Genomic DNA, 27454 nt, shown 5'->3' on the forward strand with positions numbered 1-27454 from the left:
ATTGAGCCCAACATTTCTGTTGTTAAGTGAGACATTTGTTAAGTGAATTTTGCCCCATTTTACAACCATTTTTTACCTCAGTTTTTAAGTGAACCACTGCAGTTGATAAGTTAGTAACCCAGTTGTCAAGTGAATTTGGCTTCCCCATTGACTTTGCTTGTCAGCAGGTCGCAAAATGGGGATCACATGACTCTGGGATACTGCCACCGTCATAAATAGGAACCAGTTGCCAAGCATCTGAATTATGATCACATGCTCATGGGGATGCTGCAAAGGTGAAAAAAGGCCATAAGTCACTTTTTTCAGTGTCGTTGTAACTTTGCACATTCACTATTGTAAGTTGAGGACTACCTATACATGATGTTTTAAGTGGTGGTACAAAAATGCCACAAGTTGGAAAAATTTGAAACGCCATCAAAATGCCACCTAAAGTTACTTTGTCATTTGAGGTGGCTAATAATTTGATTAAATACATTAAAGAAATAAGAAATAATTCATTGGCTTGTGTCAAAAGGAATCCTTTTTGACAGCATATAGAGGTAAAGGACTTTTTATTACAGAAATGTTGTGTGATTTTCTGTCTTTGTCGCTTTTAGTATCTGCATTCAAATGGAGTTGTCCACCGTGATCTCAAACCAGAAAACCTTCTCTACGCAGATCTCTCCCCCGATGCTCCTCTCAAAATTGGTATGTGTGGGATGAAATAAACAGAAAATATTATATAATGAAATTCTTTTAACAGACTAATGGTGGGAGAGTGGTATCCATTGTTCACAAATATCCCCTACGTGGAAAAATGCACCATTATGGCAATTAACATCAATTGTGTGATGATGTCGTTTTGCAGGCGTTGCAAATTATGTCCTTTGCGTCAATTCACGTCTTTTGACGCAAACTGATATAAAGGTTATAAATCATCAATAGAAATATGATCTAAAGTGAGGGGGGGGAAAGAATTTATGATACATTATGTAAGATGTTATCTAATGTGATATTTGTATAAATTTACATGGTTTGCATTATGCAGCTTACACAAATGACAGGATTTTGAATTTAACAGACTTTGGGGAGAAATGGGTGTTCTTTCTATTAGATTATACCTTAAAATATGGGTTGACTAATTTAACAGCACACACACAGAACCACAATGACTTATAAAAATTCATTTATTGGCCGTTCGAAGTTACATCACTGAAAAGGTGATTTTTGTTCGTTTTTCACATTTACAATCATTACAGCATGTGATCAAAATTCAGACGCTTGGCAACAGGCTGATATTTATGACGGTTGCAGTGTCCCAGGATCATGTGATCACATTTGTAAACTTCTGGCAAGCAAAGTTAGTGGAGAAGCCAGATTCACTTAACAACCATGTTACTAATTTAACAAGTGCAGTGATTTACTTAACAACTGTGGCAAGAAAAGTCGTAAAATGGAATAAAACTCACTGAACAAATGTCTCACTCAGCAACAGAAATTTGGGGTTCAATGGCGGTCGTAAGTCAAGGACTACCTGTATTAGAATTACTGTTTTAACAATATTTTCTGCTGTAAGCAGAATGATGTGGGACGTGGTGGCTCAGTGGCTAAGACGGTGAGTTTGTTGATCAGAAAGGTTGGCGGTTCGAATCCCTAGCGCTGCGTAATGGAGTGAGATCCCGTTACTTGTCCAAGCTTCTGCCAACCTAGCAGTTCGAAAGCAGGTAAAAAATGCAAGTAGAAAAATAGGGACCACCTTTGGTGGGGAGGTAACAGCGTTCAATGCGCCTTTCAATGACCATGGAGACGTCTTCAGATAGCGCTGGCTCTTCGGCTTTGAAACGGAGATGAGCACCGCCCCCTAAAGTCAGGAATGACTAGCACATATGTGCGAGGGGAATCTTTACCTTTATCTTTAAGCAGAATGACACAGCATTTTTTCCTTACAAATAATTTTGTCTATTACTATAGCCCATAATGGAATATCAGTAACATTCTGCATGATTCTGTTAATTACTATGATTTTAATATACAGGAATAATTACTCTAGTGAGGGCCAGAGGGCCAAATCCTAACTGAGTCTCAAGGGTGGGAGATGGCTTAAGAATCAATTGATCTAAAATTCATCCCACAAAGAATGCATATCCATGGGGTCTTTGGTGCTCTCTCAGCTTGGTGGTTTTCTTGCAGATGTTTCATTACTCAACTAGGCAACACCATCAGCATTGCTGATGTTACCTAGGTGGGTAGTGAAACGTCTGCAGGTAAACAATTAAGCTCAGAGAGCATGAAAGAGAGAGCACCAAGGACTCCATAACTGAATCCTGAACTACGAATATTCTCTTCTCTTGGAGTTCCAGATTCTTATTTGGTTGCCTTTCTTATGCTGATAACGTTACCTAGTCATTCACTGGGTAATGAACTACGAAAAACATCAACCAAGCTAAGAGAGCACCAAGGAGTCCACAGTTCAACCCTGAGCTACTGATAAAGATAGCTCAGGTAGACCTTGACTTGTGACCACAATTGGGATCAGAGTCTCCGTTCCTCAGCAAGGAGATTTAGTTAGTTGCATTTGATTTTTTATGACTTTTTTCCCACGGTGGTTAAGCGAACCACTGAAGTTGTTAAATGAATCACATGTTCATTAAGCGAATCTGGCTTCGCACATTGGCTTCCCTTGTTGGAAGCCCCCTGGGAAGTCTGCACATGGTTTCGGGATGCTGCAGCCAGAGTAAATATACAACCAAAGGACCTCCAACACCACTCCCACCAACCCTGCCTGGGCGAACCACTAGATTATAAAATGAGAGCAAACCCCACTCCCTACAACCACTGATGATGTTCCCTGGCATGGTAATGAAACATCTGCAACAAAACAACCAAACTCAGACAGCACCAAGGATCACACCGTTTTAACCCTGAGCTACAAATATTCTTTTTCACGCACAACACAACAATCTCTGTTTTCTCCCAGGTGATTTCGGTTTATCTAAAATTGTGGATGAGCAAGATACGATGAAAACCGTATGCGGCACACCAGGATACTGTGGTGAGTATGTGATGGAGAGCAATGGGGAAGTCTATCCAGGTTAAGGAAGTAACAGATGCAAGAGAAAGGGAAGCGCATTCATTACTCTGGGCCCTATTTCTAAGAAGAAAGTGCCCAGCTTTATAAACAACTGTGCTCTTTTAAGAAAAGATATTTTGCAGGAGTACTATATGTGGGGTGTGAAAATCCAGATGTCAACTAGGTGCCAGCAAAATGTTAGACTTTCTTTCTCTCTACTGCTTCCTAGTGGTCATGTGAAGATTTGCAACTCAGATCTGGTGGTTTCTTTCAGTTTACCAGCCAGTCTTATTCCACCTAAAGCCTGTTTCTTGCTACTGTTCCCAAATCAGTGTGTAAACTGCACATGATAGAAAGTGTCATCTGATTCAGGCATTATTTTATTCTATAAAGCAGCGTTTCTCAACCTCAGCAATTTTAAGAACGGGTGGATTTCAACTCCCAGAACTCCCCAGCTAACATGTTGAATTCTGGGCGTTGAAGTCCATCCGTCTTAAAATTGCTGAGGTTGAGAAACACTGCTATAAAGTATTCCATTTTATCTCTTGTTGCCTTTTTAACCCTGGGCCATACTTAATAATTGTTCTGTCAAATTTTCCCTAGAGGAAAGCCTCTTTATCCTTTTAAAAACCAAAGCAAACCTTTGTAACCTTTAATAAGGTAGCATTCCTGAATTGGGTTATTACCCGGTCTCTTTTTACACACAGAAAGATACAGATATTCGGCTTCCAAGCGCCCATTACAGAACGATGGTGATAATATCATGTTTCTTACGGAATTTTTCATTTAGCTTTACCCACTGATCTTCTGAATATCAGCTAGCTCTCCATAGGAACTTAGTTTCATAGAAGAAACCTTTCCCTTATTTATTTATTTATTTATTTATTTATTTATTTATTTATTTATTTATTATTAGTTCGATTTATATGCCGCCCTTCTCCGGAGACTCAGGGCGGCTTACAATGCGTTAAGCAATAGCCTTCATACTTTTGTACATACCTGTTTAGTAGGGCTTTTGGCCCCCCTAAGCGGTGTTCTTTTTTTATACAAAGTCAGCTTATTGCCCCCACAATCCGGGTCCTCATTTTACCTACCTTGAAAGGATGGAAGGCTGAGTCAACCTTGAGCCTGGTGAGATTTGAACTTGTAGTAATTGCAGGCAGCTGGTGCTACTTAACAGCACTTTAGTCTGCTGTGCCACCAAGGCTCTTCTTAATTCTTTGTTTGTGTGTGCGCATGTGCGTATGTGTCTTTGACTCACTGTTGACTCCAACCAACCAGTAGAACTAATCCCTTAGATTTCTTGGCAGCATTTTCAAAAGTGGTTTCCCCTTATTTTTCCTGCTAGGGAGATGGACTGGCCCAAAGTCACCCAGCTGTCTTCCTGCCTAAGGCAGAACTAGAACTCATGGTCTCCTAGTTTATGGCCTGATGCCTTAACCCCATGATGGCGAACCTATGGCACGCGTGCCACAGGTAGCGTGCGGAGCCATCTCTGTGGGGACGCAAGCCGATCCCCAGGTCAGCTCCACCGTACATGCCCGCACGCCTCCTGCTGGCTAGCTGATTTTCCGGTCTCTGCCGGGAGACATGCGCGCATGCGCAGGGGGTGGTGGAGTGCGCCCCCCCCCCCGCACCTCATTTTTGGTCCCAGGAGGCTTCAGGGAGGCCTGCTAGCACCAAAATGGGGGTCGCACATGCATGCGTGGGGGGTGGGGGGAGTGCAGGAGGGTTGTGTGTGCGGGAACGGGGCCTGTGGGAGGGCATTGCATTATGGGTGTTGACACACGGGTGTGCACTATCGCGCAGCACCCGAGGAAAAAAAGGTTCACCATCATTGCCTTAACCACAACATTGAGTTCTCAAGAGCCAGGATTTAGTGGTGAAGCTACTGGACCAGAAGTGGGGAAATCCAGGTTCAGGGGGGACTTTGAGCCAAGCCCACCCTCTCAGCCCAAGAGCTAAGGTGGGCCCATTAATGATGAAAGAGGTGGACTAAGAATGGGGAGACCCAGGTTCTAGTGCCTCCTCAGCATGGCAACCAAGAATTTTCATCATCTCAGATCAGCCATCCTTCTGTCCATTCTCTAAGGAGCAGAAAACCTGAAGGAAACTTTCCTGGAATAAATACATCTAGAATCATAGAATTATAGGAGTGGAAAGGTCCTTGGAGGTCTTCTAGTCCAAACCCGTCTCCAAGAAAGGAGATCTTACTGCATCCTGAACAAATGGATGTCCAACCTTTTTTTTAAAACCTCCAGCTATGGAGCACCCACAACTCTGGGAGGCAAGCTGTTCTACTGATTATTTTCTGTGTCAGGAAATTCCTCCTTAGTTCCAGGTTGGATTTCTCTTTAAGGAGCTTTCACCCATTGCTTCTTGTCCCGCCCTCAGATACTTTGGAAAATAAGTCGATCCCCTCCATCCTGTGTCAGTCCCTCAAGTACGGGAAAATAGCTCTGGTGTCAGCTAATCCTTCTCTTCCATAGGTTAGACATACCCAATTCCCTCAACCGTTCGTCATATGGTTTATGCTACCCGCTATACTAGGTTTCCTTAAAGAGAGGTTCTTTGAAATTCCCAGAATTCTCAGCAATGGGCATGCTGAAGTATTCCCCTCTGGAAAGCCCATTGGAGAAGTGTTACAAAGCTGGTGGAAAGATGCCTTAGTTCAGGGGTGTCAAACTCAAGCCGGATGTGGCCCGCGAAGTGCTTAAATCTGGCCCGCAAGGCTGCCCTGGAAACAGCAAAGGAGCAGCCTGCGGTGCCTCTGCCAGCGAAAAGGGAGCTCGGGCAGAGGGTTGCAAGAAGCCATCACAACCAAAAATGGAGCCCGGGAACCCGTTTTCACTGGCAGAGTGCTCAGCCTCAATAGGCGCCCCAACATGAGTGACATTAAGCTGGCCATACCCACCCCTGCCCCCCGAGGTCAAACACAACCCTGATGCAATCCTCAATGAAATAGAGTTTGACACCCCTGCCTTAATGGCTGAGATAATGGCTGCCTGGCCTAAAGGATCTGAATTGCAGACATTCAGACAGCCACCAGATGGCAACAGAGAAAGTTTTATGGAGCTTTTCTACCATCTAGTGGTCATCTGGTTTTAGCATCCTCATTTTACCACTTATCCTGTCTCAAATGAGAAGGCTTTTGGGCAGATCATTTGGGCTACAGGTATCTTTAGGCTTTATCCGTTCTGTTTCCAAGGGCCACCAGGGAAGAATGGGCAAACAATAATATGCCACTCTCTTCTCCTTCCCCATGAGTTTGCAAAAGTGGAAGTGATAGCAAGTGTCAGGTTGGAAAACATCCAAGAAAATTGCCCGTCATCCGTGAAGGAGTGTGAGTTTTCACCATTTATGCTTAGGGGAATGAGCAGGGAAGAGAGTCATAGCGGGAGAGGGGTGGGTGGGAAATGGAAGCCAAGGTATGTCTGCCAACTCTTCTCTCTCTTTCTCGATTCTGTCTTTTGTTTATTTTCCAAATACCTTCAGCACCCGAAATTCTCCATGGCTCACCATATGGCCCTGAAGTGGATATGTGGTCTGTAGGCGTCATAACATACATTTTGTGAGTAATGCTAAAATACTTTGACACAAAACTCCTGTCGTGGTGATTTGCTCAATCGCACTGTTCCTTTCAAGCATGGCCCAGCAAACAAGCATGATGTGAAATATGCCTCGTCTTATTCTGGGTTTTGGGGGGGGGGGTTTGGAGGAGGAGGTGATTCTCACCCACTCATAATTTCTGCTGTTCTCTGCTTTCAGCTTAAAAATAAATTAGATCCTTTCAGCCCCATCTCTTTACCTCCCACTCTCTCTCTCTTGTTTATTTCTCTCTCCAAATAAATTCACGAAATTTTTCTGACTTCCCCCCACACACACATACACACATATAAATGCACACTAACAGGCATGCTATTTTCTTTTTTATGTGCTTTCAGTGTATTATTTAAAAAAAAAGGAATAGGCAAAAGTATAAGAATGTCAAGAGGGGTCTTGTTTCAGGTTGTTCTGGTAAAAAACATCTTTTCCTGTTCTTGTCCACAAAGCTTCAAAAAGAGTACACGTAATCCTTAGCTTACAACCAGAGGTAGGATTCAGCCGGTTCGGACCAGTTCAGGAGAACCGGATGCTAATTTTATATCTGGTTCGCCAAACTGGTAGTTGCAGGGACTGGCTGGCCCCGCCCACCCTGCCCCTCCCCTCCCAGGAGCCTCCACACCAGTGGTGGGTTGCCCCAGGTTCGGACCGGTTCGCAAGAATCAGTAGTAAAATCGGTGGGAGGCTCCGCCCACTGACCCGGATGTCATCAAAGTTGATCTGTGCATGCGCAGAAGCTTCTGCTCATGCGCAGAAGAGTGCGCGAGCATGATGCGAACCAGTAGTAAAGGTAAGTAGAACCCACTCCTGCTCCACGCGGCCCGTTTTGGATGCCAGCTAAGTGCAGTTCCTGTGCGGAGGCTCTGGGAGGATGAAAAACGGGCCTCCCGGAAGTTCCGGAAGTCCAGAAACAGGCCCATTTCTGGCCTCTGGAGGGTCTCTGGAACCTGGGGGAGGTGGTTTCACCCTCCCAGAGGCTCAAGGAAAGCCTCTGGAGCTTGGGGAGGGTGAAAATGCCCCCCCCCCGCTGTGGTGTAGGAGGCTGAGTAGGCCACACCCACCATGGCCACGGCCACCCAGCAAACGGACAGAGAACCGGTTGCTAAAATATTTGAATCCCACCCCTGCTTACAACCATTTGTTTAGTGACCATTTAAAGTTACAACAGCACTGGGAAAAAAAGTGATTTATGACACGTTGCAGCATCCCCACGGTCATGTGATCAAAATTCAGGCACTTGGCAACTGACATGTACTTCTGACGGTTGCAGTGTCCCCGAGTCGTGTGATTCCCATTTGTAACCTTTCCAAGCTGGCTTCTGACCAGCAAAATCAATAGGGGGAAGTCAGATTCGCTGAACCACTGTATGATTCATTTAACAATTGGAGTGACTCACTTAACAACTGTGGCCAAAAAAAAAAAAAAGTTGTAAAATGGAATGAACTGCCCCTGGAAATATGTAAGATCTCCGACCTCCGGGTGTTTCGCTGCGCACTGAAGACCCTGTTGTTCCGCCAGGCCGGTCTATCAACATAACGATTTTAAATTGGGGTATTTTAAATTTTTGGGATTTTAATTGGAGCCTAATTATTTAATGATTTTAAATTTTAATCGTTGTTTTGTTTTGCGTTTTTAAATAGGCTGTACACCGCCCTGAGTCCTTCGGGAGAAGGGCGGTATAGAAATAAAATAATAATAATAATAATAATAATAATAATTATTATTATTATTATTATTATTATTATTATTATTATTATTATTATTAAAATGGAGCCCAACTCACTTAAGCACTGCCTTGCTGAGCAACAGAAACGTTGGGCTCCATTGTGGTCATATATCAAGGACTAACTATGCAACACTCTCTTTCCTTAAGCTGCCCTGCACACAGCAAATATGGGCACCACCACCTGCTGGCAGGTTGGCAATACGATTTTATGCCAAACTGTTTTTGCCAGCAGAAAGACTGATGAACAGCCCCGAGCCGTGGAGAACATCCTCACATCATAACTGCTGCATGAGGCTAATAAATCTGTTGCTAACAGGTTTCTAGTTTAAGTAGTGTTGTTTTTTAACCTATAAAACTGTAGTTGGCTCGGTACTGAGATGCCTTAAGGGTCACCTCCTTCAGCTAAGAATCGATAGCCCAATAAGAATATTTCCGGAAAAATGCTTTGTAGTTCTCCAATACCATGAAGTTAGGAGCACTGAGGCCAGCAGGAAATGTTTCTCACTAATGAGAAGCTAGATTAACCTCAACCTCATTTCAGAAGCATATATTAAATCAGAGCTCTTCCAGAAGTCTTTAAAAACGTAGCTGATGGAAGGAATACCCTATCTGTGTTTATGTTATTGGGAGTTATGATTTTTAACTTCTATAATTGCATTATAAATAAATAAATAAATGGGACATGGTGCCTCAGTGGCTAAGACGCTGAGCTTGTCGATCGAAAGGTCAGCAGTTCGGCGGTTCGAATCCCTAGCGCCGCGTAACAGAGTGAGCTCCTGTTACCTGTCCCAGCTTCTGCCAACTTAGCAGTTCAAAAACACGTAAAAAGTGCAAGTAGAAAAATAGGGACCACGTTTGGTGGGAAGGTAACAGCATTTCATGCGTCTTTGGCGTTTAATCATGCTGGCCATATGACCACAGAGACGTCTTCGGACAGTGCTGGCTCTTCGGCTTTGAAACGGAGATGAGCACCGCCCCCTAGAGTCAGGAATGACTAGCACTTTTGTGCAAGGGGAACCTTTACCTTTACCTTTACCTTAATTCGATTATCGTGGATAACTCATGTGCCTCATTTGACTCATTTGACTTCTACTTTGCTGAGATTTGTTTAATCATAGTGGCGTATGCCAAAACACAAACAAATCCTTAACATTGTAATGTAGTCCTCATTTAGTGACCGTTCAAAGTTACAATGGCACTGAAAAAAGTGACTTATGATAATTTTTCACAGTTACAACCTTTGTGGCATCCCCACGGTTGCATGATCGAAATTCAGATGCTTGGCAACTGTTTCCCACTTATGACCGTTACTGTGTCCCAAGGTCATGTGACTCCCTTTTGCAACCTTCTGGCCAGCAAAGTCAATGGGGAAGACAGGTTCACTTAACAACCGGATTACTAATTTATCAACCGCTGTGATTCACTAAACAACGGAGGCAAGAAAACGGGGCAAAACTCACTTAACAAATGTCTCACTTAACAACAGAAATTTTGGGCTCAATGGTGGTCGTAAGTTGAGGACTACCGGTATATTTAGGACAGGAGTCTTAGTTTTACTTTGCAATGTAAGTGAAGGGCCTACAGTGCCTCAGAGATGAGGTGGGAGAAGGAAGCAGTGAACAGGAAAGCTACAGAGGCGGAAAATCAAACCCAGCTACAGTAGTGGCCAAAATTGTGGAAATCTTTTGGGAAAAGTGTATTTTTGAGGTTTGATGACTAATAAGATCACTTTTTTTTTTTTTTTTTTGAGTTTCAAGATAATCATATTCCACTGCTGGAATGTCCTGGGAATAGCCCAGATCTTAACCCAATTGAAAATCTATGGAACCAGCTAAAGAAACTTGTTAGTCAGAAGCGACCCAGCAATAAAACCCAGTTAATAGAGGAAATCATTCAATCTTGGTTTCACATTATAATAGCTGCAGAACTAAAAGAGTTGGTTCACTCCATGGAAAGATGTTGTAAGGCCGTAATTTATGCTAAAGGTTAACCAACTATTAACTGACATGGTGATAATTTTTGTATATCTCGTTTTTTCTACGTGTTTCACTTTTCTTCTTTATACTGTAACTGCTATTCTAATAGCAAATCCTTCATAAAACTTATTGCATTACATTATTGATTAAATTATCTTTCCATTGATATATAATTTTATGGTACTACTCCAAAAAAAAAGGGGTATTATTAGCTTGTTTTAGAAAATACACTTTTCCCAAAAGGTTTCCACACTTTTGGCCACTACTGTAATTACACCCCTCCCACACTAATTGATTGATTGATTCAGTTTCAAGCATGACTCAGTAACAACTTAGTGTGACTAACAAATAAAAAGCAAAAGAAAATGAAATACATCAAGAAAGGGGAAAAAAAGGAAGAGAGCTAAACCCCCGGGTAACCAACTTCAGGTAATCCTCGGCTTATGACCATAAATGGAGGCCAGCGATCACCAGGAGCCTTTGAGTTCTAGTCCTATTCTAGGCATGAAAGCCAGCTGGATGTCTCTGGGCCAATCACTTTCTCTCAACCTAACCCACTTCACAGGGTTGTTGTAGTGGAGAAAATAGGAGGAGGAAGGCGGGTTGGATATGTTCGCCACCTTAAGTTATTTGTAAAAATAATAAAGGCGGGATATACATTGCATTCGGAGGCTCCAGCTGGTCCAGAATGCGGCTGCGCGGGTTGTTACCGGAGCTTCTCGTTACTCCCGTATAATACCTCTCCTGCGCGAGCTGCACTGGCTGCCGGTGGCCTTTCGGATCCGCTTCAAGGTGCTGGCTCTCGCCTATAAAGCCCTACATGGCATGGGCCCGGGGTACTTGCGGGACCACCTCCTACCAGCCTCCCACTGCCCAGTGCGGTCACATAGGGCTGCCCTCCTCCGGGTGCCATCGCCCAGACAATGTCGGCTGGCAGCCCCCAGATTGAGGGCGTTCTCGGTGGCTGCGCCGACCCTCGAATGAATTACCCACCGAGCTCCGGACAGCCCCTGATCTCCGTTCCTTCTGCAAAGAATTTAAGACCTGGCTTTTTACTCAAATCACCTGATCTGGTTGGGTTTTTTAGTTAACTGTAGGATTTTAAATTGGACTTTTAATGCTATTTAGTGATATTGGTTTTTTTGTCATTTTATACTTGTGAGCCGCCCCGAGTCCTTCGAGAGAAGGGCGGCATATAAATTTTAATAAAATAAAATAAAAATAAATAAATATACATAAATAAATCAAATTCCCAAATTATAGGGATCTGTTTCTTCCTCTTTTTTTTCCCCTAGGCTGTGTGGCTTTGAGCCCTTCTTTGACCCAAGAGGAGATCAGTACATGTACAGCCGAATCCTAAATTGTGACTATGAGTTTGTCTCCCCTTGGTGGGATGAAGTGTCCCTCAATGCCAAGGATCTGGTGAGTTCCTGTATTTTGAGCACTGCCCTTGCAGATGATCGGCCCCTGTCTGCATCTGCTTGTTCTGGCATGCATTAAGGAGCCCTGGTGGCACAGTGGTTAAAGTGCAGTATTGCAGGCTAACTCTGCCCACAACCTGGAGTTCGATCCTGATGGGGCTCAAGGTTGACTCAGCCTTCCATCTTTCCGAAGCCACTAAAATGAGGATCCTGATTGTTGAAGGCAATATGTAAATAATGCTCTACATCAGGCGTGGGGAACTCTGGCCCTTTTATGACTTGTGGACTTCAACTCCCAGAATTCCTGAGCCAGCCATGCTGTTGAAGTCCACAAGTCATAAAGGAGCCATAGTTCCCCACCTCTGCTCTACACAGTAAACCGCCCAGTGATATAATATACTGGGTGGTATAGAAGCCTAAATACTATTGCTATGAAAGGTTAAACTCATGTTCTTCAGGCACCACATCAGGGGTGGGATTCAAAAACTTTAGCAACCGGTTCTCTGCCCTTGCTGGGTGGCCGTGGCCATGTTGGCCATGACCTACTCGGCCTCCTGAACCACAGTGGGGGGCGTTTTTGCCCTTCTCAGGCTCCAGAGGTTTTCCTCGAGCCTCCAGGAGAGCAAAAACAGCCTTCCCCAGGCACCGGAGGCTCTCTGGAGGCCAGAAACAGGCCCATTTCTGGACTTCAGGTCAGCTTGTTTTACACCCTCCCCACGCTCCGGAGGCTTTTCTTGAGTCTCCGGGAGGGTGAAAAAGGCCTCCCCCAGGTTCCGGAGGCCGGAAACTGGCCCATTTCCAGACTTCTGGGAGGCCTGTTTTTCACCCTCCCAGAGCCCTCCGGAAGCCTCCAGTTTGCCTGAACTGGTCCGAACAACTGAATCCCACCCCTGCACTACATCCCCTCAAGCATCATCCTGCAAATGAAAGTACCAGACTCGCCTTCCATTCTTCTGTAGAGATATGCTTCGATCTCTCTGGGGTTGGAGAGAGCAGTGGGACGCCAGTTCCATGTGGGGTCCTTGGTGTTTTCTGAGCTTGGTTGTTTTGTTGCAGACATTTCATTACCCAACTAATCAACCTCTTCAGGGCTAGACTAGAAGGGAGTGGAGTTTGCCCTTCTAGCCCTGATGATGTTACCTAGTTTGATAATGAGATGTCTGCAAGAAAACAACCAAGCTCAGAGAGCACGAAAGACCCCACAGTTCAACTCTGAGCTATACATATTCTCTTCTATTGGTACAAGTGCCTTGACTGGCCGAGTCCACACCATGTGAAAAAGACACTTTCCTAGTTGATCCATTCTGCTAGGGCAAGATCAAATGGTCTCCAAATATCAAATGTATTCCTAGCTCCCAAGACCGGATCATTGAAAGAGCCTGGCGCAGCAGACTAAAAGCCTGTTATTAACATTCAGCTGTCTGCAGTTATTGCAAATTTGAATCTCCCCAGGCTCAAGGTTGACTCAGCCTTCCATCCTTTCTAAGGTAGGTAAATTGAGGACCCAGTTTGTGGGGGCAATAAGCTGACTTTGTATAAATATACAAAAGTATGAAGGCTATTGCTTAACGCATTGTAAGCCGTCCTGAGTCTCCGGAGAAGGGCAGCATATAAATCAAATAAATAAAAAATTTTTAAAAAAATTGTTGCTCCAATATTCTAAGAGATAAGGCATGGACTGGACAGCAAGGCTGCCATTTTGACTTTTTCAACATCCCTCTCCCCTCCCTGGCCAGACACCCTCAGTTAGCACAATTTTATTTATTTATTAAATTTCTATGCCATCCCTTTCACTGTTGAAGTGGGAAGCTCACAAAGTGATAAAAAAGATCAGTCTCAAAACAATTTAAATTAAAGAGCCGTGGTGCTTCAGTGGTTAGAATGCAGTATTGCAGGCAAACTCTGCCCACGGCCAGGAGTTCGATCCTGACCCATTCAAAGCTGAGTCAGCTTTCCATCTTTCTGAGGTTGGTAAAATGAGGACCCAGATTGTTGGGGACATTAAGCTGACTCTGTAAACTGCTTAGAACAGGAGTCTCCCAACCTTGGGAACTTTAAGACTTGTGCACTTCAACTCCCAGAATTCCTCAGCCAGCTTTGGCATGGGAGTGGGGTCCCCTGCATACCCCATCAGCTTCCCCCAGTGCAGGGCACCCCCACTGGGGCCACAGACTAACCAGGCTAGGATTAAGGTCCTTCTGGAAGGCCAAGAGGGTGTGGAGGGGTGGATCTCATCTCGAGAGGCAGAATATTCCAAAGAGCAGGGGCCACAGCAGAAAAGGCTCTGCTCCTGGACCCTGCCCAATGGAATTCCTTGACAGAGGGGCTCTGTAGCAAGTCTGCTGGACTGCTGGAGCAAATGGGACAGGACAATCCTATGGGGTGAGATGGTTCCTGCCATAAACCCATGCCATAAAGCCTGGCGCCATGCCATTGGTGAAATCCGAACCAGTTTGCTACCGGTTCGCTGGCTGCGCATATGCACTGCGTGCCAAATGCATGCTGCGTGCGCATGTGCAATGCGCACCAAATGCATGCTCTGTGTGCATGTGCAGTACGGGCCAAAAGGAGGCTTGGGAAGGTAAGTAAAAGCGGGGGAGGGGATCAGCTGTGGCATGCGATATAGCTTTGCTAGAAAGCAGGATTTCTTGTTTTCGTGCGCCACAGCTGATCTCTCCCCCCCCCCCCCGCTATTCTACTTAACCTTCCCAAGCCACCTTTTGGCGCATGCTTTATCACTTATTGAACCGGAGTGAACCGGTAGCATTTCACCCCTGGCCCATGCCATAAAGGCTATTTACATCCATTATTATTTGTTAAATTTATTTGCTGCCTATCTCACAGCGGGGCTACTCTAGGTAGATCCCACATGATATGACACTGGAGATGTCGCAGTAAATCTCTCTCTGGCCCTTGTAGGTGCAAAAGCTGATTGTCCTGGATCCCCAGAAGAGGCTAACAGTCCATCAAGCCCTAGAGCACCCTTGGGTGACTGGCAAAGCTGCTAAGTTTGCTCACATGGACAGCACCCAGAAGAAACTGCAGGAGTTTAATGCTAGGAGGAAATTAAAGGTAAGATTCTGGGGATCCTGTGCTCCTGTCTGGGGTCCCACATGGGGACTGGGAACTAGGAGTCCAAGCTCAGTGGCAGAGGCTCAGAATCAGGGTGCAAGGCAAGCCACCCAAAAGCATAGGACAGGTGCCTGCGGGGGCAGGTCAAAATCCAGTACAGGTAGACCTTGACTTATAACCAAAAGTTATGATGGACCTACTTTGGGTTACTTACTGTACAACCCAAATTCAAAGTTCTGAGAATGACACATACACACACACACACACACGGTCACATGACAATTTCAGACCCTTGGCAATATGACCACCTTGTCAGAGTTTGTTGCACAAATCAAATCCAGAAAGCACACACAGGCAGACTGATGCAGCAGGATTCATTAACTTCTTTGTATACATAATAATACATGAAGATAAATGTACAATACCAATATAGATTCTTCTTCAACATAGTAGCAGTTACAAGCAAAACACAAGGCAGGAGAGAACAGTTAGTTTCATTTCAGCAGAGCAGACAAGCCCAGGCTCGTTTCATTGCAGAGCTGAGCACAGAGCTGAATACAAAGAGAGCCTCCTCTATATAGGGCACTTAAGTTTCTGCACAGACTCAGTTGCCTTAAGCCATGCCCAGACTTCAGATTTAAGTTTCTGTTTCCAAATAAGCCTCATTGGCTGACCTTGTTACCATGTCTCCATTCAGTCCCTATTGGCTGATCTATTCCAGTCCATGAATATTCATAATCTGACATATATTTACTGTGATTTTCAGCGTCCTGTTCTGCCCCAGCTACGGACCCCAAAGAACACAGCACACCCAAAGTTTGTACAAAACTTAATTTACTAAAATAACTCAGTCTATTTCAAAACAAAGGCTGTTAATAAACTTTCTTAACAGCCTACAAGAAACCAAAGATAAAGTCATCACAATCTTACGAAGGTTGGCAGAAAGCCCAGAAGCAATTTGCAGAGAATCCAGACACAAAGTAGAATGAACTAAAGTTGTTCCCTACAAATTGCTTCAGTCGGCATTCCTCCTTAAATAGGCTAAGGGAGTGGCCAATTAGCCCCAAGCCTTACTCTCGAGGAGACCTCCTCCTGAGGAGCCACTCCTGCCTTTTGGCAGCTCTGTGCGCCCGTGCATCAAGAAGAGGCTCCTCCTCTTCGTCTCTTCACTTAAAGGAGCTTCTGGAGGTTCTGAAGGCCCTGGCTGAATCCCCGCCTCTAGCACCACATCTTCTCCAGCCTCCTCATTGTCTGACTCGAATGCCAGCTGCACAGGCTGCTGGCGCAGCACCACACCAGCCTCCTCGCTGTCAGAATCAGCCACAATCCGGACAGGCCGCTGATGGGCCACAACACGTTGCATGGTCATGTGACTGCTTTTCATGCCATAAACCAGCACCTGCTTTCAACAAAACCATGCGCACAGCCAATCATTGGTTCGCTTAACAACCACTGCAAAAAAGATCATAAAATCAGGTCAGACACGTGACTGACCCATTTTACAACTGTCCCGACTTACAATCGAACAGGAACAGAGTGGTGGTTCTTGTTCCTTAATCTTCCCTTTCGAAATATTGGGCAAGAATTCGTATGTGGTTGAAGAAGATAACGCAGCAGCATATTGATTTAAAACCTGAGATATTCCTGCTGGGGATTTTACCAGAAAATTATAGTAAAGAAAATTATATTTGATTATTCATGAAATAATGGCGGCTAAAATTCTATTTGCACAGAATTGGAAAGGTGAAGAGATTCCTAGAGATGAAAATGTGATTAAGAAAATATTGGAATGTGCAGAAATGAATAGATTAAAACTTGCAATTGAAGGAAAGGAAGAATCTGATTATTATCGTATATGGGATTTATTTTATCAATGGTTAGAGAATAAATATGAATGTATAATAAAGTGAAGTAAGTTAAGAAGAAAATGTATTAGTATTAGTATTAAAATAAGAGTAGATATAGACAATGAATACGGTGATAAGCTTTTGTACCCAGATGACACACTGTTTAATGAATGATGGAATGTTTGTATTAAAGAAAAAATTTAAAAAAAATTTTTTTTAAATCTTCCCTTTTGCAGGGAGGATGATTTTTAAACCCAGGGATGGCTCTGTCCAGGGTAAATAGAGTACCTGATATTTTCCTCTTGTGCAGAAGATGTTAAGTGTGTGATTCTTCTAAGATTGTAAAAGGGAATTCTAGGATAACAGGAACACCTGTAGCCAATGGCTGGCTCTCTACCCCCCTGAAGCCTGGCAGATGTTTGTAACAGTGATCCAATTGCAGCTATTACTTCCCTTTTTCACATTTTTGTTCCATTGGCACTCAGCCACCTGGGTTTAGTATTAGAAAACATGGTGCCGATGAGAATTAATTAATGTAATTAATTAAAATAAATGTATACAAGCAGTCCTCGGTGACCAACAGTAATTGGAACCAGGAACTTCATTGCTAAACAATGCAATCATAAAGCATGGTATCATGTTACCATGCCAATTTACAGTGGCAGTTCTGGCCGTACCCAGTGCTGTTGTTAGGGTAAATCCCATACAGGCCAACGTCCCATGTATATGACCTTGAGGGAGGAGGGGAAGAGATGCTGTCTGGGAAACAATCAGATAAAAGAGGTGGGAGCCCTCGGTTGCATAATGGTCAGAGAAAGAAACTTAGGCAGGACTCACCCTAATTGAGCAGGTTATTAAAAGTGATGGCGGGAGGTTTGCAATTTCAGATTTGCAAGATTAATACAGCAATGTAACCTTACAATTAAATAGAATTAGCTCACCTTTCCTGGTCTGGTTTACCTGGAAGGGCTGACATCCATTTTGCAAGTCTGAAAATACACATTTCCCACCGTCACTTTTAAGTGTTTGGTTCATTAGGATGGGTCCTTCCTAACTTTTTTCCCCCCTGACCATTAAGCCCCTTCTTGTCTGACCATTCGCTAAACAGCATCCCTTCCCCTCATCCCTCAAGATCATTCCCATGACCAGGGCATTATATTATCATGGTGGCCTCAATTGCAGATGCAATCTAGATACGACAAAGACATGAACAAGTATGACCTTTATAAAGGACGAATAGTCTTTGATCAGATAGTGTTGAACTCTGATGAAAAATTAATTTAAGAAAAGGAATTATAAATTGACAATGGCAACTTATTTTAAAAAATTATACAAAATGTTCTATGGGTGGTACTTACCACTTGCTAGGTTAGCTAAAGTGTTTAAAAATTTGTCTAGCAAATGTTGGAAGTGTAACCCAAAAGCGGGCACATATCAGGGGTGAAATCCAGCAGGTTCTGACAGGTTCTGGAGAACCGGTAGCAGAAATTTTGAGTAGTTCGGAGAACCGGCAAATGCCACCTCTGGCTGGTTCCAGAGTGGGGTGGGAATGGAGATTTTGCAATATCCTTCCCCTGGAGTGGGGTGAGAATGGAGATTTTGCAGTATCCTTCCCCTGGAGTGGGGTGGGAATGGAGATTTTGCAATATCCTTCCCCTGGAGTGGGGTGGGAATGGAGATTTTGCATAGCCTTTCCTTGGAGTTGGGTGGGAATGGAGATTTTGCAGTATCCTTCCCCTGCCACGCCCACCAAGCCACGCCACACCCATCAAGCCACGCCCACAGAACCGGTAGTAAAAAAAACGAATTTTACCACTGGCGTATATTACTTACTATATGTGGTGGACTTGGGTTAAAGTAAAAAAAAATTGGAAAATGCATAAGTAGTTAGAAAGGATGATAGGAAAATATGTAGATCTTAAACCTGAACTGTTTTTATTAGGTATAACATCAGAAAAAACCAAGAGGTGGAGATTAAGAATATAATCTGTATTGTTAAACAAATTTAATAACCCAGACAACACAATGATTATTAAGCACCAACAAAATGTAAACAACAGAAAATCAATAAAATCTATTACCCAAAAAAAAAAAAAAGATCATTCCCATGAACCCTTACTCACAGTCACACAACTGCCATTTTCACCTTTCTGTTGGCTTCTCCATTGACTTTGTTCGTCAGAAGCTGGCAGGGAAGGCTCCAAAGGCTGATCCCATGACTGCGGGATGCTATGATGTCATAATTGTGAGCCAGTTGCCTAGCATCCAAATAGTGAATATGTAACAGGTAACAGTAACAGAGTTGGAAAGGACCTTGGAGTTCATCTAGTCCAACCCCCTGCTCACGCAGGAGACCTATACTAGGGATTCGAACCGCTGAACTGCTGACCTTTCTGATCGACAAGCTCAGTGTCTTAGCCACTGAGCCACAACTAGGGTGGGCCTTATCCCTCATTCAGCACCATCATAACTTTAAGTAGTCGCAGAATGAATGGACATTAAATCAGGACTGCCTGTGCAGTCCCTCATCTCACAGGGCCAATTCTGGGTGGCTAACATAGAATTTAAACTCAGTAAAAACAAGCAATATTGTTTATTTATTTAACTTATATGCTGCTTTTGTTATTTTTACAAACAACTTAAATATCTAATACTTCTTCTTCCTCTTATTTTCCCCACAACAACCCTGTGAGGTAGGTTGGGGTGAGAGAGGGTGGCTGGCCCAAAGTCCCCCAGCCAGTTTTCATGGTTAAGGCGCGACTAGAACTCACAGTCTCCCGGTTTCTAGCCTGGCGTCTTAACCACTAGACCAAACTATAAATAATAATAAACAGGGCCAGCCAAAGAGACTTTTAACAGTCACTGCCAACAACATCCCTTTTACAGCTCCTTTAAAATAATAAACATGTACATTCAAACCAAAGTCACTCTTTGCAAGGGTGAAATGTAAAATTTGTTACTACCGGTTCTGTGGGCGTGGCTTGGTGGGGGGGGTTTAATGTGACTGGGTGGGCGTGGTCAACTTTTTTTTTTTAACTTTTGAAAGCATTTTTTCTAATGCTTTGAAAAGCCTCTGCGGATCAGGCAACTCAGCTGGGATCGTCAGAGAGGCTTTTTAAAAAAATGCTTTGAAAAGCCTCTCTGACGATCAGGCAACTCAGCTGGGATTGTCAGAGACTTTTCAAAGCATTTTTTTTACCACCTCTTTCAGCCAAGAGGTTGCAGAAAAAACTACTTTGAAAAGCCTCTGACGATCCCAGCTGAGCTGCACGATCATCAAAGGCTTTTTTTTTTTTACTTTTAAAAGCATTTTTTCCGTTGGAAGAGGTTGTAGAAAAAATGCTTTTAAAAGTAAAAAAAAAAAAAACCTCATGATTGTGCGGCTCAGCTGGGCATGGTGGGGGGGGGGCTCAGGGATTTTTGCTACCGGTACTCAGAACAACCCGCCGCCATCGCTACAGGATTGGGCGATCCGGTCCAAACTGGGAGCATTTCACCCCTGACTCTTTGTCTTCTCATGTCTAATACAAACAGGCTGCCGTGAAAGCAGTGGTGGCATCCAGCCGTCTCGGCAACCACAGCCACCACGAGGGATGCAGAAATGAGCGCCATCAGGATGCTACCAAAGAAGAAAGTGCAGCTCCCTCAGCAGAGAGTGGCCTCTTTCTCCAAGAAGGGAACCTTTACAAGGAGGTTGAGAAGATGGAGACTGACACAGAAGAAGCCATGACCATAAACACCCCTTTAGCCAAGGTCGAGAAGCTCGAAGGTTTCCAGAACGAGAGTCCCGTAACCCCTGTGATGATACTTAATGGTTCCGGCTGCAACACTTAACCCTATGGCCCATCACCGCATTGCTCTTGTCACCACCAAGTGTCTGTCACCACCGCCCGATAGACCAAATTCTAACAATGACCATCAAAGACTACCAGCCGGATTGAGAGAGCAATTCAGATGGAGGCGGACCGAAAGCTAGTTGAAATTATGAGAAAGTGCTACGGGGACATCTTCTACAACCTGGCATCTTCTGGTTATATGGGATTCCTGCTCCTATCATCTTCATCCAGGGTTGATGGGAACTATGATCCAATTTTTTTGGGGAGAGCACCAGACTAGGGACGGCACTAAGGATAGGCTGCTCTGGGCTGAAGAGCCGTTTGTCTTGTTTTGCAGAGACATCCATGTTCTTTAATAGCTTTTCTGTGTGTGTGTGTGTGTGTGTCTTTGTGTGTGTCTTTGTACACACAAGCATACAGCAAAAGGATAAGAATACGTGCATTTGTTTGGACCCAGGTAGCTTAGAAATCATATATATATATGATGATATATGTATATATCAGTCGTGGTATTCAGCCAGTTCTATCCGGTTCAGGCGAATTGGTAGGGGCGACTGCGGGATGCCCCGCCCACCCTCACGGATGTCATGATGTCCCATTTTTTCATGTTTTCAAGGCTCTGTGCATATGCAGAAGGCCTTGTGCATGCACGGAAGCGCGGAAATGTGCATGTACGAACCGGTAGGGAAGGTAAGTGAATACCACCCCTGGTATATATATATGATACACACACACACACACACACACACACACACTACAAACTATTCTAAAAATACAAGCTCCAGGTATATTTGTAAAAAAAGAAGCAGACATCCTGCGAGTTCCGGAACTTAAAATTATAAAATAATTAAAATTTTATTTTATTAAGCTTTCATCAATCATCTGCTGACATCATCAGAGTATTAAACTACCATTACAGAGATCTCTGCCTTTATATGCCATTAATGGCATATAAATATATATTATATTTATTATATTATATATATATTAATGGCATATAAAGGCAGAGATCTCTGTAATATAATTTAATTGATGATATGCCATTAATGGCATATAAATATATATTATATTTATTATATTTATATTAATGGCATATAAAGGCAGAGATCTCTGTAATATAATTTAATTGATGATATGCCATTAATGGCATATAAATATATATTATATTTATTATATTTATATTAATGGCATATAAAGGCAGAGATCTCTATAATGGTAGTTCAATACTCTGATGATATGCCATTAATGGCATATAAATATATATTATATTTATGATATTATATTTATATTAATGGCATATAAAGGCAGAGATCTCAGTAATGGTAGTTACAGTTTAATACTCTGACGATGTCAGCAGATGGCTGACGAAAGCTTAGTAAAATAAAATTTTAATGATTTTAAAATTTTAAGTTCTGGAGCTCGCAGGATGTCTGCGTCTTTCTTTGTATATACACATATATACATACACTACATACACACACATACATACATACACACAATAAAAATAGGATGAAATACATACATATATACAAACATAACGTGTGTGTGTAATATATCCCAATTTTTATTGGGTAAATATTCTTGGTGGCTCCCTAAAAGGCAAAACTACCAGAAGTTTATTTCTTTTCTATTTGAAATCCCATAGTAATAATTCAGGGAGAAGCGGGAGAAAAGAACTTTTCTTCTATTGCTGCATAAGATTCTTTTAACTGCAGGCACCATCTTTGAATCTGAGGCGTTCCACTCTCAGAATATCTGCTCTAAAGCCACTGCCGTCTTTCTATTCAGCAAATACCTTTGAACCATGTATACCCAGAAGGATAAGGTGCTTTTCTACCTAGTCAGTGATTTTTTCCAACTGTTTGTGAGCCAGATGGACTACATTAAGGAACAGCTGCCTCCAGATGCACCCTCCAACCAATAAATAGGTGCCGCCATTGTTGCTTCTCTGAATTATTTTCTTGCCATTAGGCCCAAATTTTGTCTCCTTCCAAGAGCAAAGGACTGCAGCAAAATTATCCACCCAGAGAAAAGTGATTTCTCCATACAAAATAGCTCTGGACTTGTCTTTACTCTGCAGAGTGCATTTGACCTATATGATCTCCACAGGATCAAAAAATTGGTCCCACCATCTCCGGCCACCTTGAAGCAGGGATCTCACCAAATATAAGTGGGGAAAAACGCTTCCCCAAAAATAAGAATATTTTGATTCTGCCAGGGTGTGATCCGGTGTCATCCACTTCGCATCGTTATTCCAGACAGAATGGCCCTTACTCGTCTGAACATTATGTGTATATTATGCTCCCCCAGCTCTTAAAAAAGAAAATGTCTAGTATTTTAGTGTGACTCAGCTAGTTTCTTGCCTAAAGCAGAACTAGAACTCCCAGTCTGCTAGTTCCAACCTGATGCATTCAACTACTATTCCACACAGGCTCTGCACTGTAACTTTAACTCCTTAAATTAAGTCTTGCCTTCCAGACTTAATTTGTAGAGTGAGTATTTGCCTTCTTTAGGGATTTGAAGCAGTGGTGGGTTTCAAATTTTTTTACTACCATTTCTGTGGGCGTGGCTTGATGGGCGTGGCATGGCTTGGTGGGCGTGGCAGGGGAAGGATACTGTAAAATCTCCATTCCCATCTCGCTCCAGGGGAAGGTTACTGCAAAATCCCCATTTCCTCCCGGTCAGCTGGGACTTGGGAGGCAGAGAATAGATGGAGGCGGGGCCAGTCAGAATTTTTACTACCGGTTCTCCGAACTACTCAAAATTTCCGCTATCGGTTCTCCAGAATTGGTCAGAACCTGCTGAAACCCACCTCTGATTTGAAGAATGCTTTCCAATCTGTTTCTGCCCGCCCCATCTTCTTCACCAAGCTCAAGATGCACATTTCTTTCGACTGTTCCTTACCCGGATCTATTTCTATACTTCGTCCCGACTCTTTTGCCCTCCACTTGATCTGGGGCTGCCACAAAGAAGTGGGGGGGGGGGGTCAACCTATTCTCTCAACCTATTCTATCAACGGATAGAAACGAATCAAAGAGAGAACCAACCTAGAACTGAGGAGAAATTTCACCTCCGTGAGAACAATTAATCAGTGGAACGTCCTGCCACCAGAAGTTGAGGGTGCTCCAACACTGGAGGTTTTTAAGATGAGATTGGACAATCATTTATCTGGAATGGTGTAAGGTTTCCTGTCTGAGCAGGGGGTTGGACTAGAAGACCTCCAAAGTCCCTTCCAACTCTGTTATTCTGTTCCCAATTTGCTACATCCTTCTTAAAATATCTCACCCCAAAATGGACTCAAATTTTGGAAGTGGTTTTTCTGACTTTATACACACTGTGAGAAGAAGGTCGTCAGAAAGAGTGTTCATCACCTCAAAGAACTTAAAATACAAGGATCAACGATGCTGGTTTGATAGAAGCAAAGGGCCAAAGTGATAAATAATATTTTTGTTAGCTTGATATGGGGCCAAGAGCAATCTGAAACTGGAAGAATTAAATGGAGGTTGTGGACAAGATAGCTTTCTTCTCCACTGCTCTGCAGAAAACATTTATTTATTCTCCTTGCCGTTGCTTTACAGTTTTGGATTTGAGCAACAAACAAAACAGGACAAGGTTTGTTGACAGTCTCTGCAGTAACTACTGTAGTAATTTCCAAACAAGGTTCAGTTCTGTTTCTGCAAAAGTCAGAAATGGCAGGACAAGTGATTAGGTTATTGTCTCGCTAGGCACCACAATTTTGTGAAAAGCATTTAAAAATTGGGATGTACGTGGCAAAACAACGGGACATTCAACCTTCACTGGGGCTAATGGGATGTGGCCTTCTCACTTCCTAAGAGGCACCTTGTTACACATTTGAAAGTCCGTGCATCATGCGGTCACAAATAGCCGCATCAGCCCTCACAAGGCAACAAAAAAATCCCAAAAGAACAGGTAGCTGGGGATGTCAAGGTTCCGACGGATGCCCTAATTAAATCATCAGCCTCGAGCCAAGAGATCACTCCACTCTGGGCGCTGTGGGTAACCCTGGGAGACAGCCTTGACAGAGATATGTCTGGAATGTACTTCTGTTTTTGGCTGCCATGCTGCTTCGTCGGTTTCCCATCCCCCTTGCCTATGGCAACTCGAGAGCAGGCCAGGGATGCTTTGCGAGTTAACGGGATATATAGCCCAAGCGTTGAAAGGGGTTCTGGCGACAGACGAATGGCTCCAACTACATAAAGAAGAACTTTCACGAAGAGGCGATCTGGCATGGATGGGGAATAGATTGTACGTGGCGGCGAGCTGGCAAAACCTGGTGCTGCAACACAACCACGACACTAAGACCACGGGTCATTTTGGATTTGTTAAAACTCCCCACCTTGTGAAACGCCAGTTGTGGTGGCCCCTCACAAAAAGAGACATTGAGAGTTACGTACCAGTTGCCCGGTTGACACAGTGACCTCTGAGAAACAGGCTGGTGTTCCTTTCACCCACCTACCCTCAGAAATAAGTGTGTTGGAAGTATTCTGGTTAAATCGCAACTCTTTTAGAATTAATTTGCTGGTATGAAAAACATCTATTATTAACAGATCAGTGATGCTCCAATTTGGATGGCGATTGCCTTCGGTGCAACAATATGAACTAGCAGGGGGCATGTTTTGTTTTGGACGTTGCCTCGGTTTCTAATAATAAGCACTAACAACACAATATTTTCGATTGAAATATTGCCAGAAATTCAAGGGCTAGGCTCCCGTTCGAGTCCGTCGCTTAACGTTGGACTTAATTTCAAACACGGACATGAAACAGCTATCCAGAATTTAGAGGGTGGAAAAAACAGTTTCTGTTCTCCCCCTCACCCCATCCCACCCCCCCAAAAAAAAACAGCTGAAGAGAAACTGTGATGCTGCCATCGATCTTGAAATATTTATCCATGTGGTGATGCTGGGATGAACTGGAGAATCCTGGAAAGCAACCTACAGTAAATTTTACGATACTCGGTTACACTGTAAGCAAATAGATGTATGAATGGGAAATTGAAAAGAAGCTGACAATGGAAGGTGGGTCGGGGGAGGGGGGGGACGGAACCCAATAAGTGTATTGATCGAACTTGATTTATGTCCAGATTTATGTCCGGATGCTATAAGAAATGTGATAGATCGAACAAGGTAAAATATTAGATTGGATCTAGGGAACTCTATCCAGGTAGACCTCAACTTATGACTACAGTTGGGATCAAGATGTCCGTTGCTAAGTAATATCATTGTTAAGTGAGCCATCCCCAATTTATAACCTCTTTTTTTTTTGCCATGGTCATTAAGTAAGTCACACGGCCGTTAAGCAAATCCAACTTCCGCCATTGACTTGGCTTGTTGGAAGATCACCGAGAGGATTGCAAATGGCAATGTAAAATAACAAAATTCAACGTCTGAATCTTGATCACGTGATGACAGGTTTATTTATTTATTTATTTATTTATTTGTTCGATTTATATGCCGCCCTTTTCCGGAGACTCAGGGCGGCTTGCAATGCGTTAAGCAATAGCCTTCATACTTTTGTATATACCGGCTTAGTAGAGCTTTCGCCCCCCCCCCCAAGCAGTGTTCTTTTTTTATACAAAGTCAGCTTATTGCCCCCACAAACCGGGTCCTCATTTTACCTACCTTCAAAAGGATGGAAGGCTGAGTCCACCTTGAGCCTGGTGAGATTTGAACTTGCAATAATTGCAGGCAGCTGGTGTTATCTTAACAGTGCTTTAGTCTGCTGCGCCACCAAGGCTCTTTTATTTTATTTTATTTATTTATTTTATTACTTTATTATTTATTTCTTTATTTTATTACCAAGGTATGCAGCAATGGTCATATGTGGGTCGTAAGTAACCTTTTTCATTGCCATCATAATTTTGAATGGTTCTTAAAGGAATGGTCATAACTTGAGGACTGCCTGTACTTTCCCTCCAGCTCAAGGCTCACTTGGTGAGATTAGTCTAGGCATTCTCACCAGTACCATTGCACAAGCTTTTTTTTAAACTTGGGTTATGACTGGAAGACAAGTGTGGCACAAATGTCATAAGTGAAAGATTTTAGATGTTATTTACATGGGTTAATAAAAGGTTGGGGAAATACATCACCGAAAAATTGTATGCTTCCTACGATGACCATAATCCTAAAGGGCTTGTGAATACAATTATGTTTTCAATTAACCAAGATACTGTTTCGTGTTACGTGTTAAAAATAAATACATTAATCCAAGAAACCCGATGGGATTAAAATTGTGGAAATGATTTAAAAGGACACCCGGTGGGTTTGTGTTGTGCTTTTTATTAGATTGTTTTTGTTGTTGTTAAGTTGCTTCTTTTGGAGTAGGCATAGCTGGGAGTGTCGGGTTAACCTGGATAAAAAGTGCTTCTGATCCAGCTTAGGCACCCTTCACACGCAAGAAGGAGCTTCAGATCCAACTACTGCACATCAGTTCACACCTGGCTGTTTTTGTTCTGTTTAATGACTGGAGAGCGCATCAAACCGTTTCTTCTAAACTTTGCTTAGTCTCTACAGCAGGGATGTCAAACTCAATTTCATGGAGGGCCGCATCAGAGTTGTGTTTGACCTGGGGGGGGGCAGGTGTGTGTGGCTGGGGTGGGCGTGGCTAGCTAGACATCATTCGTATTGGGGGCACCTGTGGTGGCCTGAGCACTCTGCCAGCGAAAATGGGCTCCCGAGCTCCATGCTTTGGCTGCGACGGCCTCCTGCCACCCTCTGCCAGCGAAAACAGGCTCCCTCCAAGATCTGTTTTCGCTGGCAGAGGGTGGCAGGAGGCCGTCGCAGCCAAACATGGAGCTCAGGAGTTTGTTTTCGCTGGCAGAGGCACCACAGGCTGGTTAGTTAGTTAATTAGTTTATTATATTTGTATACCGCCTTTCTCCCGAGGGACTCAGGGCGGTGAACAGCC

The 27454-nt window shown here is 43.4% G+C and overlaps 1 protein-coding gene and 1 long non-coding RNA gene across 2 annotated transcripts in view; one reads left to right on the forward strand and one right to left on the reverse strand.

Moving 5' to 3' along the window:
- The window catches only part of LOC117668620 (calcium/calmodulin-dependent protein kinase type IV-like), a 69135-nt gene extending 42336 nt beyond the window's left edge, over positions 1–26799 (forward strand). Inside the window, exons 6-12 of the mRNA XM_087893676.1 lie at positions 597–687; positions 2957–3031; positions 6545–6620; positions 11650–11776; positions 14695–14847; positions 20229–21315; positions 21956–26799. Of these exons, the coding sequence (XP_087749802.1) occupies positions 597–687; positions 2957–3031; positions 6545–6620; positions 11650–11776; positions 14695–14847; positions 20229–20528 (822 nt within the window). The 3' untranslated portion in view covers positions 20529–21315; positions 21956–26799. The remainder of the gene's footprint in view (positions 1–596; positions 688–2956; positions 3032–6544; positions 6621–11649; positions 11777–14694; positions 14848–20228; positions 21316–21955) is intronic.
- LOC117668624 (uncharacterized) overlaps positions 1–27454 on the reverse strand; it is a 53036-nt gene that overhangs the window by 6954 nt on the left and 18628 nt on the right. The gene's annotated exons all lie outside the window — the stretch shown is intronic.

This window comes from Pantherophis guttatus, chromosome 1 (assembly GCF_059756535.1).
Source record: "Pantherophis guttatus breed Tessera chromosome 1, ASM5975653v1, whole genome shotgun sequence".
Taxonomy (NCBI): Eukaryota; Metazoa; Chordata; class Lepidosauria; order Squamata; family Colubridae; genus Pantherophis; species Pantherophis guttatus.